The sequence below is a fragment of the Apteryx mantelli genome, chromosome 1 (assembly GCF_036417845.1).
Source record: "Apteryx mantelli isolate bAptMan1 chromosome 1, bAptMan1.hap1, whole genome shotgun sequence".
Lineage (NCBI taxonomy): Eukaryota > Metazoa > Chordata > Aves > Apterygiformes > Apterygidae > Apteryx > Apteryx mantelli.
In genome coordinates this window covers 88,091,930-88,105,688 of record NC_089978.1, presented here as the reverse complement: position 1 = coordinate 88,105,688, position 13,759 = coordinate 88,091,930, and the positions used below count along the sequence as shown (strand labels likewise).

General features: G+C 41.7%; 1 protein-coding gene across 5 annotated transcripts in view; it reads left to right on the top strand.

Moving 5' to 3' along the window:
- The first annotated feature begins 560 nt into the window (after positions 1-560).
- Positions 561-13,759, top strand: part of BCLAF3 (BCLAF1 and THRAP3 family member 3) — a 36,949-nt gene continuing 23,750 nt past the window's right edge. For all 5 annotated transcript variants that reach the window (XR_010884263.1, XM_067297130.1, XM_067297124.1 and 2 more), the window contains exons 1-4: positions 561-640; positions 9,554-9,625; positions 11,545-12,123; positions 12,467-13,132. Coding sequence is in view for 4 of the 5 variants with exons in the window: in XM_067297130.1 (XP_067153231.1) it covers positions 9,585-9,625; positions 11,545-12,123; positions 12,467-13,132 (1,286 nt within the window). In the remaining variant the exon portion in view is untranslated. The remainder of the gene's footprint in view (positions 641-9,553; positions 9,626-11,544; positions 12,124-12,466; positions 13,133-13,759) is intronic.

The window sequence follows — 13,759 nt, the reverse complement described above, 5'->3', positions numbered from 1 at the left end:
TGGGAGAAGTTTATTTTTTCATAGAACTTTCTCGTGCAGGGGGTGACCACGTGTCTAAATAAACACCCGCAACGGCCAGAGCATGCAAGTTCATTTTTGCTGCTACCGAGGGATGGGACGGCACCTGCGGGTCCTGGGACCCACAGCGCCGAGGTCCTTGCTGCCGCGCCTCCAGCCGCCCCCACGGCAGAGCCGCTGCTCTTCTGACCCCCAAAGGCGCCCGCGCACAGGCCCGCCGCGGCCCCGCACCCCGCCGGCCGGCAGCCTCCCAGTGTGTCCAGGCACATCCTCCGCGCCCGCCCGCTCGCCCTCTCGCGGGGAGACCGTTGCCCCGGGGCCAGCAACGGCCCCCGGCGGCGCCTCGCGCGGGCGGCCCCGCCCCGCCCGGGGAGGGGCGGCGCCCGCGGCGGCGCCTTCCCGCCCCTCCACTTCCGGGGCGCCCGCCCGCCCTTTCCCTGCCCCGCGCCCCTGCCGAGCTGCTGCGGCCGGCGCGGAGCGGCGGGGAGCGGCGCGGCCTGCCGGGGGCCCGCCCCGCCTCCTCGCCGGGCACCTGCTCGGGGCGGAGCGGCGGCGGCGGCCAGCGGAGCGGAGGGAGGCGGCGGCGGCTCCGGCTCCGGAAGCGGCTCCGGCTCCGGCGGCGGTGAGTGCGGGAGGGAGCGGCGGCCGCCGCGCGGCCTGGGCAGGCGGGGCCGCGGCGGCGGTCGGGGCCGGAGCCGGAGCGGGCGCTGGCGGCGGCGGCGCCACCCCCCCGCCGCGGAGCGAGGGCGGAGGTGTTGTCCCTCCCGGCGCTGCCCGTGAGCCCGGCTGCGGGAAAGGCCCTGCCCCCGGCCGGCGGAGGCACCGCCATGGCGGCCAGGCCCGGCCCCGGCCCCGGCGGCTCCCTGCCCCTCGGCCGCCTCCCTCGGGCCGCAGCAGAGCTCGGCCGCGCGCCTGCGGGGCCGGGGGGTCTCGTCTGCTGCCCCCGTCGCAGCCGGGGGTGTCGGCAATAGGGAAGGGTGGGAAATGATTTTTATATATATATATATACACACATACACACATATGTATGTATGTCTGTCTTTCTCCCCTGCTCGCCGTGTTTGTCCCTGAAGGTGCTCGTCCGAGGTGTGGTGTACTGTGTATTTGAAGGGAACAGGAGGTCAGTGGGGATTTTGCTGAACCGATCTTAAATCTGCTGATGCTTAGGTAGCCTGTAGCAATGGCATCTGTAATCCTCGTGTGCGTGTGTGTGTGTATATATATATATATATATATCACATATAGTACATATATGTGTATAGAGATACATTATCATATTATATATGATGTTTGCAGCATAAGCCTTCAGTGAGATTTAGGAGGGCTAGAAACAAAGCATAAGGAGAGGCATGGGACAGGAGTGACAAGAAATGCCCCGGGGTTGTCTCTGAGGCATGTATGTGCCTTGATGGTTCCAGAAAACCCATTTTGCTGTGCACTTGCTCTGTGAACAGTACAGCAGGACTGAGTCGGCTGCTTGTTATTATTGTAAGGACAGCATTTTCTTCAGAGTTGAGCAAGGCATAAATACCAACAGTCCCTATTGCAAGTAATTTATTTCTGGTCACAGTTTTATGCTGCTGAGTGTGTTTAGATTAATTTAAAGCAGTACAGTTTTTTGTATAGTAGTCTTGTTTTAGTTTGAGTCTCTTTGGCTTAGCTTAATGTATTTTCAGGATTGAGATGACTGAAACAAGATGACTTGGCACTGACTTGACCAATAGTGTGTTTTGTGATACTTTTTTAGTTGGTTTAGTTGATTGCATGCAGTTATTCATACACATCTAAAGGGGCAGTAATGCTTTGGGGGGGAGCAGGAGGAGTCAACGATAATATTCTCCTCACCTGGCTCAACTCCATGCAGAAGAGCACACCTAACTTTTAGTGCAGTTCTTAAATGCCCCAAGTCACTTGTAAATATAGTTTAGGTTCTTGAATTACAAGGGTTTAAAACAAAGACTACTTAAATTACTGGGAGATTTTAATTACCTACTTACCTTGTGTGTTTGTGGGCCTCAGGGAGAAGTGAATCTTTTGTGAGTTCTGCTGGGTTTGAAAGGCTCAAGGAACAGCTTGGAACAGGATGTAAAAAGGGAAATGGGAGAAATGTGCAAAAAGGCATGGAAGCATCTTTGGTGAAGGAAGTTACCTGGTGAAGTGGCAAGCTATGTGATACTGGCTTGAGCAGAGAGGGGTAGAGAGCACAGATGACTAAGTTTTCCCCTTGTTTCCTTCTTTTTACTCTGAAGGACTAATCAGAAGCTATTAGGATTTTTCTAGCTCTCTTTTTTTTTTCTTCTCTCTCTAAAAATACTGGTGTTGAGGTGAGCTGAAAGTAATTCATTTCCTTTAGAGGCACACCCAGTTATCCTGATAAACAGCTGTCTTAATAAGTGTCCATGACATGCTGTACTCCTCCACATCTGCCTTTAGCAAAGTAACTAGTATTTCTGCCACCGCTTTTATAAGAGCAATCAAATCAACTTTCCTTCTGCCTATGCTGAGATAGGTTGGTTTAATTTTGGTGCGGTTTGCCTTGTGGGTGCTTACCTGTCAAGAGGTAATGTGAGCTGCGTTGGTGTCGTAGCAAGCAAGCTGGCGAGTGATGTGGTTAAACACAGTTAGGTTCCCTCTTCCTCTCGGGTGGAAGTAGACTTGAACTGTGTCTGGGGAAGGGAGGAAATGTACTGGGAGTCTTCCAGCATGGCTGACTTCTATGGTGTGGTTGGTGAACACAGCTAAAACTGCTTGGTTTGCTGGCAGTATTCATGCACAGCACTGCTGATTCTACACTTCTTTTGAATTAAGAAGGTGTTTCTCCCCCCCCAAAATCGATTTTGTGACTTAAGATCTCCACTACAGTTTGTACATGTTGGATAGCGTTCAGTGGGCAGGAAGTTGTTGTGGTTTGTTTTGTTTCTAAAGCATATATAAGACTATGACAGGAATGAATTTTTAACACATTTCTGACACCTCTTTAGAACCTGATAGGCAGAATCAGCTGGGGGTGGTGCTGTTAAATTTAATGATCTGTCTGTAATAGATCAGAGGTCAGACTGTGTTTTAAAAGCTTTTAATTCAATGTAATACAGAAATGGCTGGGCAGTATGTTTATAGCTTGTGCTTTCTTTGTGTAAAAAATATGTATTAATTTGAGACTGAACTACGTAATATATTATGTGATATAGACTTATCCTATTCAGTCTTTTCTGTTGGCATTGTAATCATTTTTCTACAAAGGTGAGGCATTGTCTGCTAATTAGTGTCATTAAATGAGTTAGTTTTAATGAGAGCATACTGAGCTTAAGTTACTTGCTCAGTAAACTTACTCAGATATTTTTGTCTTTTGCTGAAATATACAAAAAGTATTCCCCTACACCTGCCTCTTAAGGGATTACTTAAAATCTGCTTAGTGGTCCATTAAGAAATAGTCTGTACTTCAGCTAGGCCTGTACTTTCTGTGATAGGTCTTCATCCTACTATGAGTGTAAAGAGGGAACAGTGAGACAATTTGAGATGTTTTGGGGCATTATCATCTGCTCAGTACATGCCCTTATAGTGGCTCTTCCTGTGTTCTTGAATCTTGTTATGTAGAGCAAGTAGAAGGGAGTGATGCTGCCTCTGTATGGCACAGTTACCTCACTAATATGAGGCTTAGTTGTCTGTTAATGATCCTTAGCATTAAGCTACAACCTATGTAAAGCTACTTTTTCCAGCTGGTGTATAGCAAAAGGGTAAAGCTGAAAAACAGGAGAAAGGACAGAAAGTTAGTTCTTTAAAGCTGCAATGGCTGAGCTTCCAGAAGATTATAGCCCTATTTTTACTGCTAGGAGAAATCTTTAGATTAACAAGCAAACTGAAGAGAGCTGGCTGAAGAGTCAGAGTATGCTCAGGTTGTGGTTTGACAGTGTGATGTATTCAGTAGGAGTACTGGCATATAATGTTGTCTCCTGCTGTCATGGTGCACCATTTTCTCAATTGTTTTGGCACAGTTGTTTGTAGAGATACTACGGACCAGATTAGGAAACTTTGATAAACATAGCCTGGCGAAAAAAGGAAAAGTCCCATCATTTTCCTGATGGTGTTCATGATGAGGATTCAGGCTGTGTTGCCAGTGCAACTGAGGTTGCGGTGTCCTGGGGGTGGTGCAGCCAGACCTGCTACAAAATATTTTGAAGTGTCAAACCATAACCTTGGAGGTCTGGAAGAGAGTCTGAGAGTGTCTAAAGGCCAGGAGAAGGAATTTATGATCCTAGAAGAGCACTAATACAATATCAGAGTTGTGAGGAAATTGAGGATGGAAACTTTGAATAAAGATCTCTTGCACAGATCTGATTATCTACCAAGTTGTCTGAAAGAGGGAATGGTTTAGAAATCCCTCAGTTGAATTTCTTTTGCTTCAAACAGTGTGTGTCCTTGAGCTGTTCTAGTTTATAGCTTTCAAACTGTGATATGCATACAACCTTGAGGGAGTATGCCAGGAGTTACCTCTGGGCTGCCAGACCCTTCAGGCAGGCTGCTGGGCTCTTGCCTGTGGGGAGTCAGTCACGGGTGCGCTCTCCTTGTTCCCAGAGGTGCACGTGCACATGTTGGTGTGCCTGTGCTTCTCATTTCAGGTGTTGGAGAAGATCCGAGGCAGGGTTGCACCACACAATTCACAGCATCCTACTTTGTGCCCTGGGAGGAGTGGCTGGCAGTGGGGGGTGAAAGTCTGAATTGGTTTTGAGGCCGAAGGCAATTAGAAAAATTCGGGAGATATGGAGGCATACAGGGCCTAGCGCAGCACTGGGAGCCTCAGATTGTGGTGATAATACCCAAGCCAGTCTGGGAAGCAGTGAGTTAAAGCACGTGTGAAGTTGATTTCTGAGGAAAAGAACTTGTGCTACTGCTGAATCTTACTGATTCGCATTGCAGTTCAGAAACTTTCCGACCTGCTTGCTGGCTGTTGGGAAATGTGTTTATTCTTATGCTCTCCCCTAGGCACATGCTGTTGGCCATTTTGGAGACAAGATTTTGAACCAGGTGTTATGTACCTACTGCTGTTGTTAGATATGTGATACAGCTGTGCTTATGGAGGGGTTTGTTATGTCTTGTGGTTCAGCTGCCCTATTTCAGACTCCTTTTGGAGAGGAAATGTCAAGGGAGCTGGTATGCCTGGAAGCTGAACAGGAAAAAAGTGCATGCAATGCTTGCATCCTGCCCAGACGACAGCAACAAGGAGGGGAAAAAACCCACATGTGACAACCTCTGAGTCAGCTACTATAACTTATCTATTAGAAAAGTTGCTGTTTATCCTATACTTAAATGAAAAAGTATAAAACTGGCTTTCTGTGCTTCAGGCTTTAAGTTCCTTAAACTTATAGAAAAGTTAAACCTGGGTTGCAGCTGAGCTTTTAATTTGATCAGGTTTCTGTCAGATATTTGGCTGTCTTGGTGCTGAGATTCTCGATTTCTGGTTTCTCTTTTTTGATAGATGCTGCAGCAATACATGCTCTGGCATGTCCCTTGCAGTTTCTGGTTGATCAGAAGGAGACAGTCAAATGAACTTGCAACTGCTCATTTTTGATGGGGGAGAGGGAGGGCAGAATGAGAGGGTAGTGAGCTAGGCAGTTTTTGCAGTGAGGGTCAGTGTCTGTCTTCATGTCTGCTGTGTGGTCCAACCTGTGAAAGACTTGCTCAATCTTTCTGCCTGTAAGAGGTTTGGAAGACAATTGTAGTTGGAGTCAGTCAGTCTTTTACAAAGTAGTGAGAAATTGTCCGTCTTTGCTGCAGGTGAAATGGCAGTTCATTCAGGAGCAGCTCCTTGATGGTGAACACTGCTACTGTTAACCTGCTCTTTATTGCATTTCCAGCATTGGATTTTTTCCATCATCTGTATTGTAAATGCTGACCCAGTGGAGCTGAGTCCGCACCCAAAAGGAATATAAAGCAGTCCGCATATTTTATGGTCTATTTACAGAAGAGTTAGGTACTTTTACTCCATCTGTGTTCTATCTGTAAGGTTTTAGCTATTTGAGACTTATCTACGTGGGGTTGTTTGCATTTGCAAGAGCTCTGGTTCCCCTCCTTTCAGCTAGATGATTGCAGTAATTTGTGATTTCTCACCTTGCCTGCTGGAGAAGATTGGAGACTGGAGATGGTTTGGTCCAGCAGAACAAGTTGTTAAATTGATGGCCTTTGTGAAAGAATGCGTGTCCTGGCCGACACACCCAGAACATTTCTGCTCATTTTTTGAGTTACTTCTTTCAAAACACCTCTTTCGGATTCTTAAAAAAAAAAAAAAGGTACAGGAATTTTGTACTTGTCAGAGCACTGATCTCTTAAAGATAGAATCTAAGGAAAGCTGGCAATAGGCTTAAGGCATTTTCTCCTGAGATGGAAGTTGTTTGATTTAAATTCCAAAAGTCAAGGAAAACAAAAGGTGGCTTTCCTCATTAATGTTTAAAAACTATCTGAGCACTGTTACTGATAACTCCTCTATAATGAGTCACTTATTGTTGTAACACAACAAATAACAAGCAGCACTGTGATCTGAGTAATATTACCTCCTAGTTAAAAATAGTTCTTCACATTTTATCGTAGTGACAGCCTCCCATAAAACAGAGGAGGAGGAGGACTTGGTGAAATTCAGAATCCAGAATATAGCAAATCCTGGTGTCTCTGGTTCAAAATGAACTGGCCTTGAAGAAGCATCTGGATGGCTGACTCAGGAACTGTAGGGCCTCCACTTGATTCAAATAATTTTGCTATAGACAAGCTTGCTACCTGGAACCATCCCACAGAAAGCTTTCTTTGGACTTGGAACTGTCTTACTGATTGAGGTGCGATGATTTAAACCTGGACTTAGCAAAGTACTTTCAAATTCTACATAGATTTGTTTATTATAGTGTTAGCTGGGAGTTTTGGAGTTGAGCTTTTACTACCTTCATATGGTTTTTTCACCTTTGAATCTTGCTGTGAGGAAATCGCATTACTTCTGTGTGACTTTTCAAGGAGACACATTCAAATGAATGAACAGTTTCTTTGCACTAAACAAAAGGAGTGTCTTCGTTGGAATTGCAGTAATCTTGTTTATCCTAAGGCAAGAAATAGGACATGCTGTCACAATCTGTGTCACGCTTTTAGTATGATTGTTTAGCCGATGTGGATAGAAAAATCTTTGGCTATGTATGTTTCTAGCTTGATTGGTCTGTGATATGATCTACTGGCACTGTATCAAGCTCTGTAAGATGGTTTGGGTGGAGTTTAATGGTACTTTGTCTTTTAAGTGTTTATCCTTCAATTTCAAAACGAAGGATAAAGTTCAGAACCCAAGGGAAGATAGAAAGTAGAAATTTGAATAGTATATAAAGCACTGGTAAAGTTTACAATAATTTTTTTAATGTATTAGACGGGGTGGTTTTTCATGTTTTCAACGTACTTAATGCCCCACTTGGTAAGGTATTTTTTATTGGTGAGAAGTACAAAATTATGTAGGCCTTGATCTTACTATTTGAAAAATAAAATGTTTTTTATGAATACTCTTGGAGCATTATATTTAATGTTTGCTAGTACAATCTTAGAGCAAACGGAAAGGGCCTAAGTAAATTCATGCTATCTTCTTCTCAGATACATACCTTTAGGATCTAAGTAAGGCTTAACTTCATATTTGACAGTTCAAAGAAATAATACTGTATGTCTCTAGAGTATTTCATATTTTCTCTTTCATTATCCCTGGCAACACTACTTACACCTTTATTCCTTGCCACATGGACAGTTTCGTCACAGAACAAATACTTTCATGGTAAATGAGACTTTTTTTGATTTAAAAACAACAAAAAACTCTTGGAGGTTTTTCTCTGGACCTGTGCTATTGCTGTGTTGTAAATAATTGTCTGGTCATTTTTATGATCTAGCTTAATGATTAGGAAGTGAACATTTCCAGAATCAAATTAGTTGTCTGAAATATAGTAGGTTGGTTTGTCTAATGCCCATGTGTGGTGTTAGCTATCAGAAGTATGCTGTATATTCCCTTTTAAGGAGGTGCTGTTGTAGTCATAATCTAATAATACAAATAAAGTAGACGGAGAGAGGTGGTATTTTATTGGACCAATTGATGTGATGGGGGAGAAACAGGCATGTGGGCATGTATCTCCTTTTCCAGATTTTCCTGTGTGTCTGAAAGCTTTCTGTTTTTCTTCTCCCCTTTCAGCTGGTCAGGTAAAAGATTTAATTACAGAAGAAAGTATTTGAGTGACTAGGAGGGTCAGAAAAGCCATGGTTGGCCAGTCCAGGCTAGTTTTTTGTCTCCAAGAATGCCTGTGAGCAGATTTCTGTGGAACATACCAGAGCACGTGTAGAGTGACACTGACCCATGTGTATTCTTCCAGTTTCCAGTGATTGGTTGTCTGCTAACTTCAGAGCTGTTGATGGATCTGTTTTTGCACCTATTTATATTTCTGGCCTTTACAGCATCTTGTGGTAATTGGGAGCTGTAGGTGGGTGTACGTAGTCCAAATTCCAATTTCTAAGCCTGCTACCTGACAATTTCACAATTTTCCTGTTTGCCTTCGCATTACTTGTGGGTTTGTAGATCCTTCCATCATTTCTTTCCCAAGTGTGTAACATTTTTCTTGCAAAGAAGGGCAAAAAGAGTAGACTCCATGAATCTTTTCTCTGGTTCTTCCATATCTTTTATGAGAAGGGATGTCCCAAACTACTCTCAGGCTTCAAGAATTGTCCATAACATGGGCTTTTATAACACTGTAATTGTTTCATTGGTTATTTTCAGTGCTCTTCCTAATCCTGCATTTGTTCATATAATCTTATGTTCATTTTCCCATGGCTGAAATTGTCATTTTTAGCTGGTAGAATGAAAGTAATGTACTAGAAATTTTAAAAAAGCAGTGCTTTTTGCGATATTGCCTCTCTTGTCTATTTAAATGCATGCAGGGGTAGTAGGTTATTAACAAGTGAATTATAGAAGCGAGATCTTTTGTATACTGTTTTATATGGATGAAATGTGATGTTAGAAAAGTTAACACTTGATGGAGCAGTAACAGATTACAGGAAGTCTGTAACCATTTAAAAACATCAAGGCATATTACAAACTTAAGTGCAGTACATATGGGTAACTGGATGCTAAAACCTTTTTCTTTGTAAGTTTGATTATTGTGCTGGGTGCCTCTTCCCTTTATCATTTGTGGCATCCAGTATGTGCTAATAATTATGGTATAACTTTCTCAGTTGCAGTTTCTTTGTGAGGTTCTTAACATTAAAAAAAGCGTGAACAGACAGCATTATAAAATGTGGAGAGAAAGAAGTGAGCAATAACCAAATGCTCTAAGTTGATTATAAAGAAAATAAACTGTGTTCTCAGATCACCAGTTAGGAAAGAAAGTTACTTGCCTTAAAATGAGAATTAGAGTTGAAAATAAAGCTTACTCTGGCCTCAAACCTGGAGCATCTGATACTACACTTGTTAAAAATAACTGCCCATATTGCCAGTTGTAGTGCAATTCTGTTATTAGACTAGTAATTCATATTGTTCTTACAGCTTCAAGAAACTCAAAAACACGTAAGAAAAGATGACGAGATCTAGATCAAGATCACCGCGATGGAAACAAAGGTAAACGTTTATCTGTAACTCTGTTTCTATTCTGAAGTGTAGCTCTATGTAGGGGTTTATAACAAAGATCTAAAACTCTTAAGAAAAAGAAAGCCAAAAGAAGTCAAAATCACAATGTGAAAGTGTATTTTACAAAATTATAATTTGTTTTCCAAATGGAACAACTTCTGCTGAACAATTTTTTTCTAACTCAAAACAAATTTTTTTATTACTTCTGGCTAGAGATGTTAAGATTTTGCTCTCCACCAAGAACCATGTACAAATTGCTTATTTTGGGACTTGGAACTACATTAAGCACCAAACTCTCAGACAGTAGTTAGTTACTTTTACTCAGACACCACTTAATATCTTTAGGCACTGCTGTTTTGTGTCTTGTTCTAGAGGGAGAGCTCAAAGATCTCAGGCTTCTTGAGCCTTTGGGGCTGACCTCAAAATCAATTTTTAGCACAGTTAGATATGCCTTGCAGCATAAGGTGAAAAAAAGATGGGAATCACAGTGTCCTTACTTTTGGAAACTAGCCTAGTAGCATGTCTTATTGATGCCACAAGAATCATCATGCAGTTAGTTACCTGCCTAATTTTTAGGACTTGCAGTGCAAATTTTAGGTGTTGAACTAAGAGGTTGGAATATAATTTTAACACTTCAAGAGCTATCAGTGTAATACAAAATTTTACTTTTTGCTGGGTTGGAGTTGCTTTTTTAGACAGACTAACAATTAAGTGGTGATGACCCAGACCAAAGGAGTTTGGATAACCTAGAAAAATGTTCTTAGAGAAATCCCACCTACTTGCCTCTAGACTGATAACTGGGAATTTGGTCTTTGTGAATGAAGGGCTGGGAGGAACGTTCGAGCACTCGTTAAAATGTTAGTCTTAACCAAAGCATTCAAAGAAATACCAGAACAGCAGCATAGGTGCTATGCTGTTTTGAGATTGAACTCTGTTTGCAGAAACAAAGAGCTATGCCAAATTGTACATTTGCATTGTGTGCACAAAGGAAGTGACTTGAATTTTTTCATCTTTTATTTTTCAGTTTCTGTATTAAAAAGTGTATTGAGAGTTTACAGTGAATATGTGAATACAAGCAGAGCTGCTTTGGTCTCTGAAATTACCTTATGGTTCTTGCTAGTGGCTAATCCTACTTTTATTTAAATAGAGTTCAGCCAAAAGAGTTTTAGCAACTTACTTTGCGTTTTGACTTGCAGTTACAAAAATGAAAGCTGAGAAGGCTGCAAATGAGTTGATCTTAGCAATTGAATTTTTAATAGCAAAAGCAGCAATAATAATGTATGTACACATACATGTACGTACAGGTGTGCGCACTTACACAAAAAGAACGAAAATATCTCTTTCTCAAACTCTTTTCTGCAGAAGAAGCCTACCTATGTGACACTTTGCTCTTTCTAAAATGGGATATTCTATAATTCTTTAGATCAGCAATTTTTCTTGGCATGGTTTCCTAGTCCTGCAAAGGCTTGTTTCCTTTTTGTTATTTTTATTTCTCTGTATGCTTTTTCCTTCCCCATTTTTCTCTTGGCACAGACAAATATAGGGAATGCTTGAGAAGTGTGAAAGAGTGCGTAACAGTTGTTTTCAATGTAGTAGAAACCTCATATATATGACATTATTTTTAGTTTGAAGTGAAAAATGCAGTGAGAGGAAAAATGACTGACTTACCAATATTTTGAGTGAGTGTTTTTCCTATGAAAACTTTTAACAGGATGAAAGTAAGTTTGTTACTCTAGCTAGACAAATGACCTTTTAAATATCTTGGCTTGTATTAACTTTTTTTTTACTAGTTGGTTAATACTGTGTGCTGTACGAAATTATGCTTTTGTACTGTGAACAGATGTTCTCATTAAGAGTATGATTCAGTTTTCTGGGGCTGCTTAAAGTGAACTGTATCTTTTTTGTCTCAGGTCCTTATCTCCAGCATTTAGGAGTCCAGAACACCATAGACAAAGGCATGCTCATATTAATTATGACTGTGAATATAAAAGCTTTCGTAAGGACCCAAAGAAGTCTATGCCTTGGAGAACAGAAGATGAAAAGTATGGACAAAGCAATTCTAGATTTGCACCTCATGGAAATAACCACCAGAGAATTTATGAACGTAGGTCGCCTTCACCAAACCTGAAAAGAATTCTCTTGGAAGATACTTACAGTCATAAGCTCTACAGAACACATTCATCAGAAAGAACTGAAAGCAATAGGAGATACCAGTTACCACCAAAATACTCAGAAATACCATATAAAGAACATGACCGACCATTTTACCAGCACAAAATGGAAGAAAGATATATGTCTGAGCACTATAAAGTCACTGGAAATGAAAAAGGAATGAAACTTTTTCATAGACCATTAGGGGCTTCCTGTAAACTTGAAAGAAAATGGCATGAAGATGACTTGAGGCACCAGAGGTTACATGAGGAGAAGTATGGTCAGTCACCCAGAAGAGTGTCTGATGAATTTACGGCAAGGAGCTCTTTACAGAAGAGGTATAGGAATAAAATAATTAAAACCTGGGTATTGTGGTGTAAAGCCTCAAGTGAAAGTCTGTTTTCATTATAGTTGAAGATATCCACCTTGAAACACGTTTGCCACTTTGTAGTTTAATTATGGGCGACTGGTAGTAGTGAAGTATTTGTCTTTTAAGTAAATCATATTGATGGCTAGAGTATGAAAGGATAATATTTCCCTCTTAAGAGCCCCTGCACATCTGTACCTTGGCGTGAGGGATTATGGGTTAACTTGCCACGCATTCTGCTGTCCAACATTCTGCACATATAAGTTCTCACTTTCTTCTCTAGTGCAAGTGTAAATTGCTTTATGTCAACACAGGTATCCTGAAGATCACGATTACAGAGAATATGGGCACACGTCTAAAAGGGCTAAAGAAATGGAGAGGTATGACGGTGGAGAAATAGCAAGAAATTCCAAGTGGAAGCAAGAACGTTCTTTTGTACCCTACAAAGAAAAGGAGGAGCAAAGAAATCTGGGTGCCCAGTCTCACCGATCGGCCGAAAGGGAGTACTCGGAGGGGTCTGTCACAAAGATAGCCTACGAATATAGTCACAAACGACGCAGGCATCCAGATGGGGAGAAGTCTTTTTCAGATGATAGAGCTCAGAAGTATGGAAAGCAGGAAGACCAGAAATACAATTCTTCTAAGGGTGCCCGGGATAGCAAAGAGTTAGATTACTTTAGCGGTGGAAGAGCGAGACAGACTGAAGAAGGGCACGTTGAAGTACCTGTTAAATATAGTTCAAAGAAGGGCTGCAATGCATGCGTTAACTCTTGCAAAACGGATTTTGATCTGAGATCCTTTAATAACAAGCAGAAGGAAAGAGTAAGGAAAGAAGGGGAAATCAGGAAAAAAGTAGATTCCTCCAATAGCCAGCATGATTCAAGTCATACAGTTTCAGATGTGAAAATGTCAGATGTCAACTGTAGGAGGGAACGTCTTACAATCAAAGTGGATATGAAGAAAATGGTGACCAAGTACAGGTATTGTTTTCGCCTCACCTGTTCTTTCTTCCTGTCTGTTTACAGTCTGTGAATATTGGAGAAACCAAAGTTTCTTAAAGAGGTAATAAGGACAAAGCAAGGTTGTAACTTTTTATTTTATTTTATTTAAAATGTTAACTTGCCCAGGCTAGAAATTTACAGCCTATTTCTACGGAAAAAGCAATCTAGTTTACTTCATAGGGATGTAGTAGAAATTTGGGGGGGGGGGGGGGACAGATATGCCTGACATAAACCCATGTTTAAAAGCTGCTTAAGATGAGTAAATATTATTACTTGCATTTTTTTAATTCAAAAGCAGAAAAGTGTAGTTCTGTGCTTTCTTCTGGAATATGCTGGCATTTTTTTTAACTGAGTCCTTTATTTCTTTTGAAAACCAGAGCCTTTAAGTTGCATAAATTTCAGGCATACATTCAGATATTCAAGATATCAAGTTCAATAAAGCTGTCAAAAATTAGAACCCATGAGCTATCTTACTTATTGTTGTAACAAAGTTGCAATCTGTTTTTAGGCGTCAGAACTGAAAAGCAGTAGAGTAGATATCCATCTTCTGTGTAATACTTGATTGCCTTTAGCATTCCCCAAGCTAGCTGAATTGCACAAAAAAAA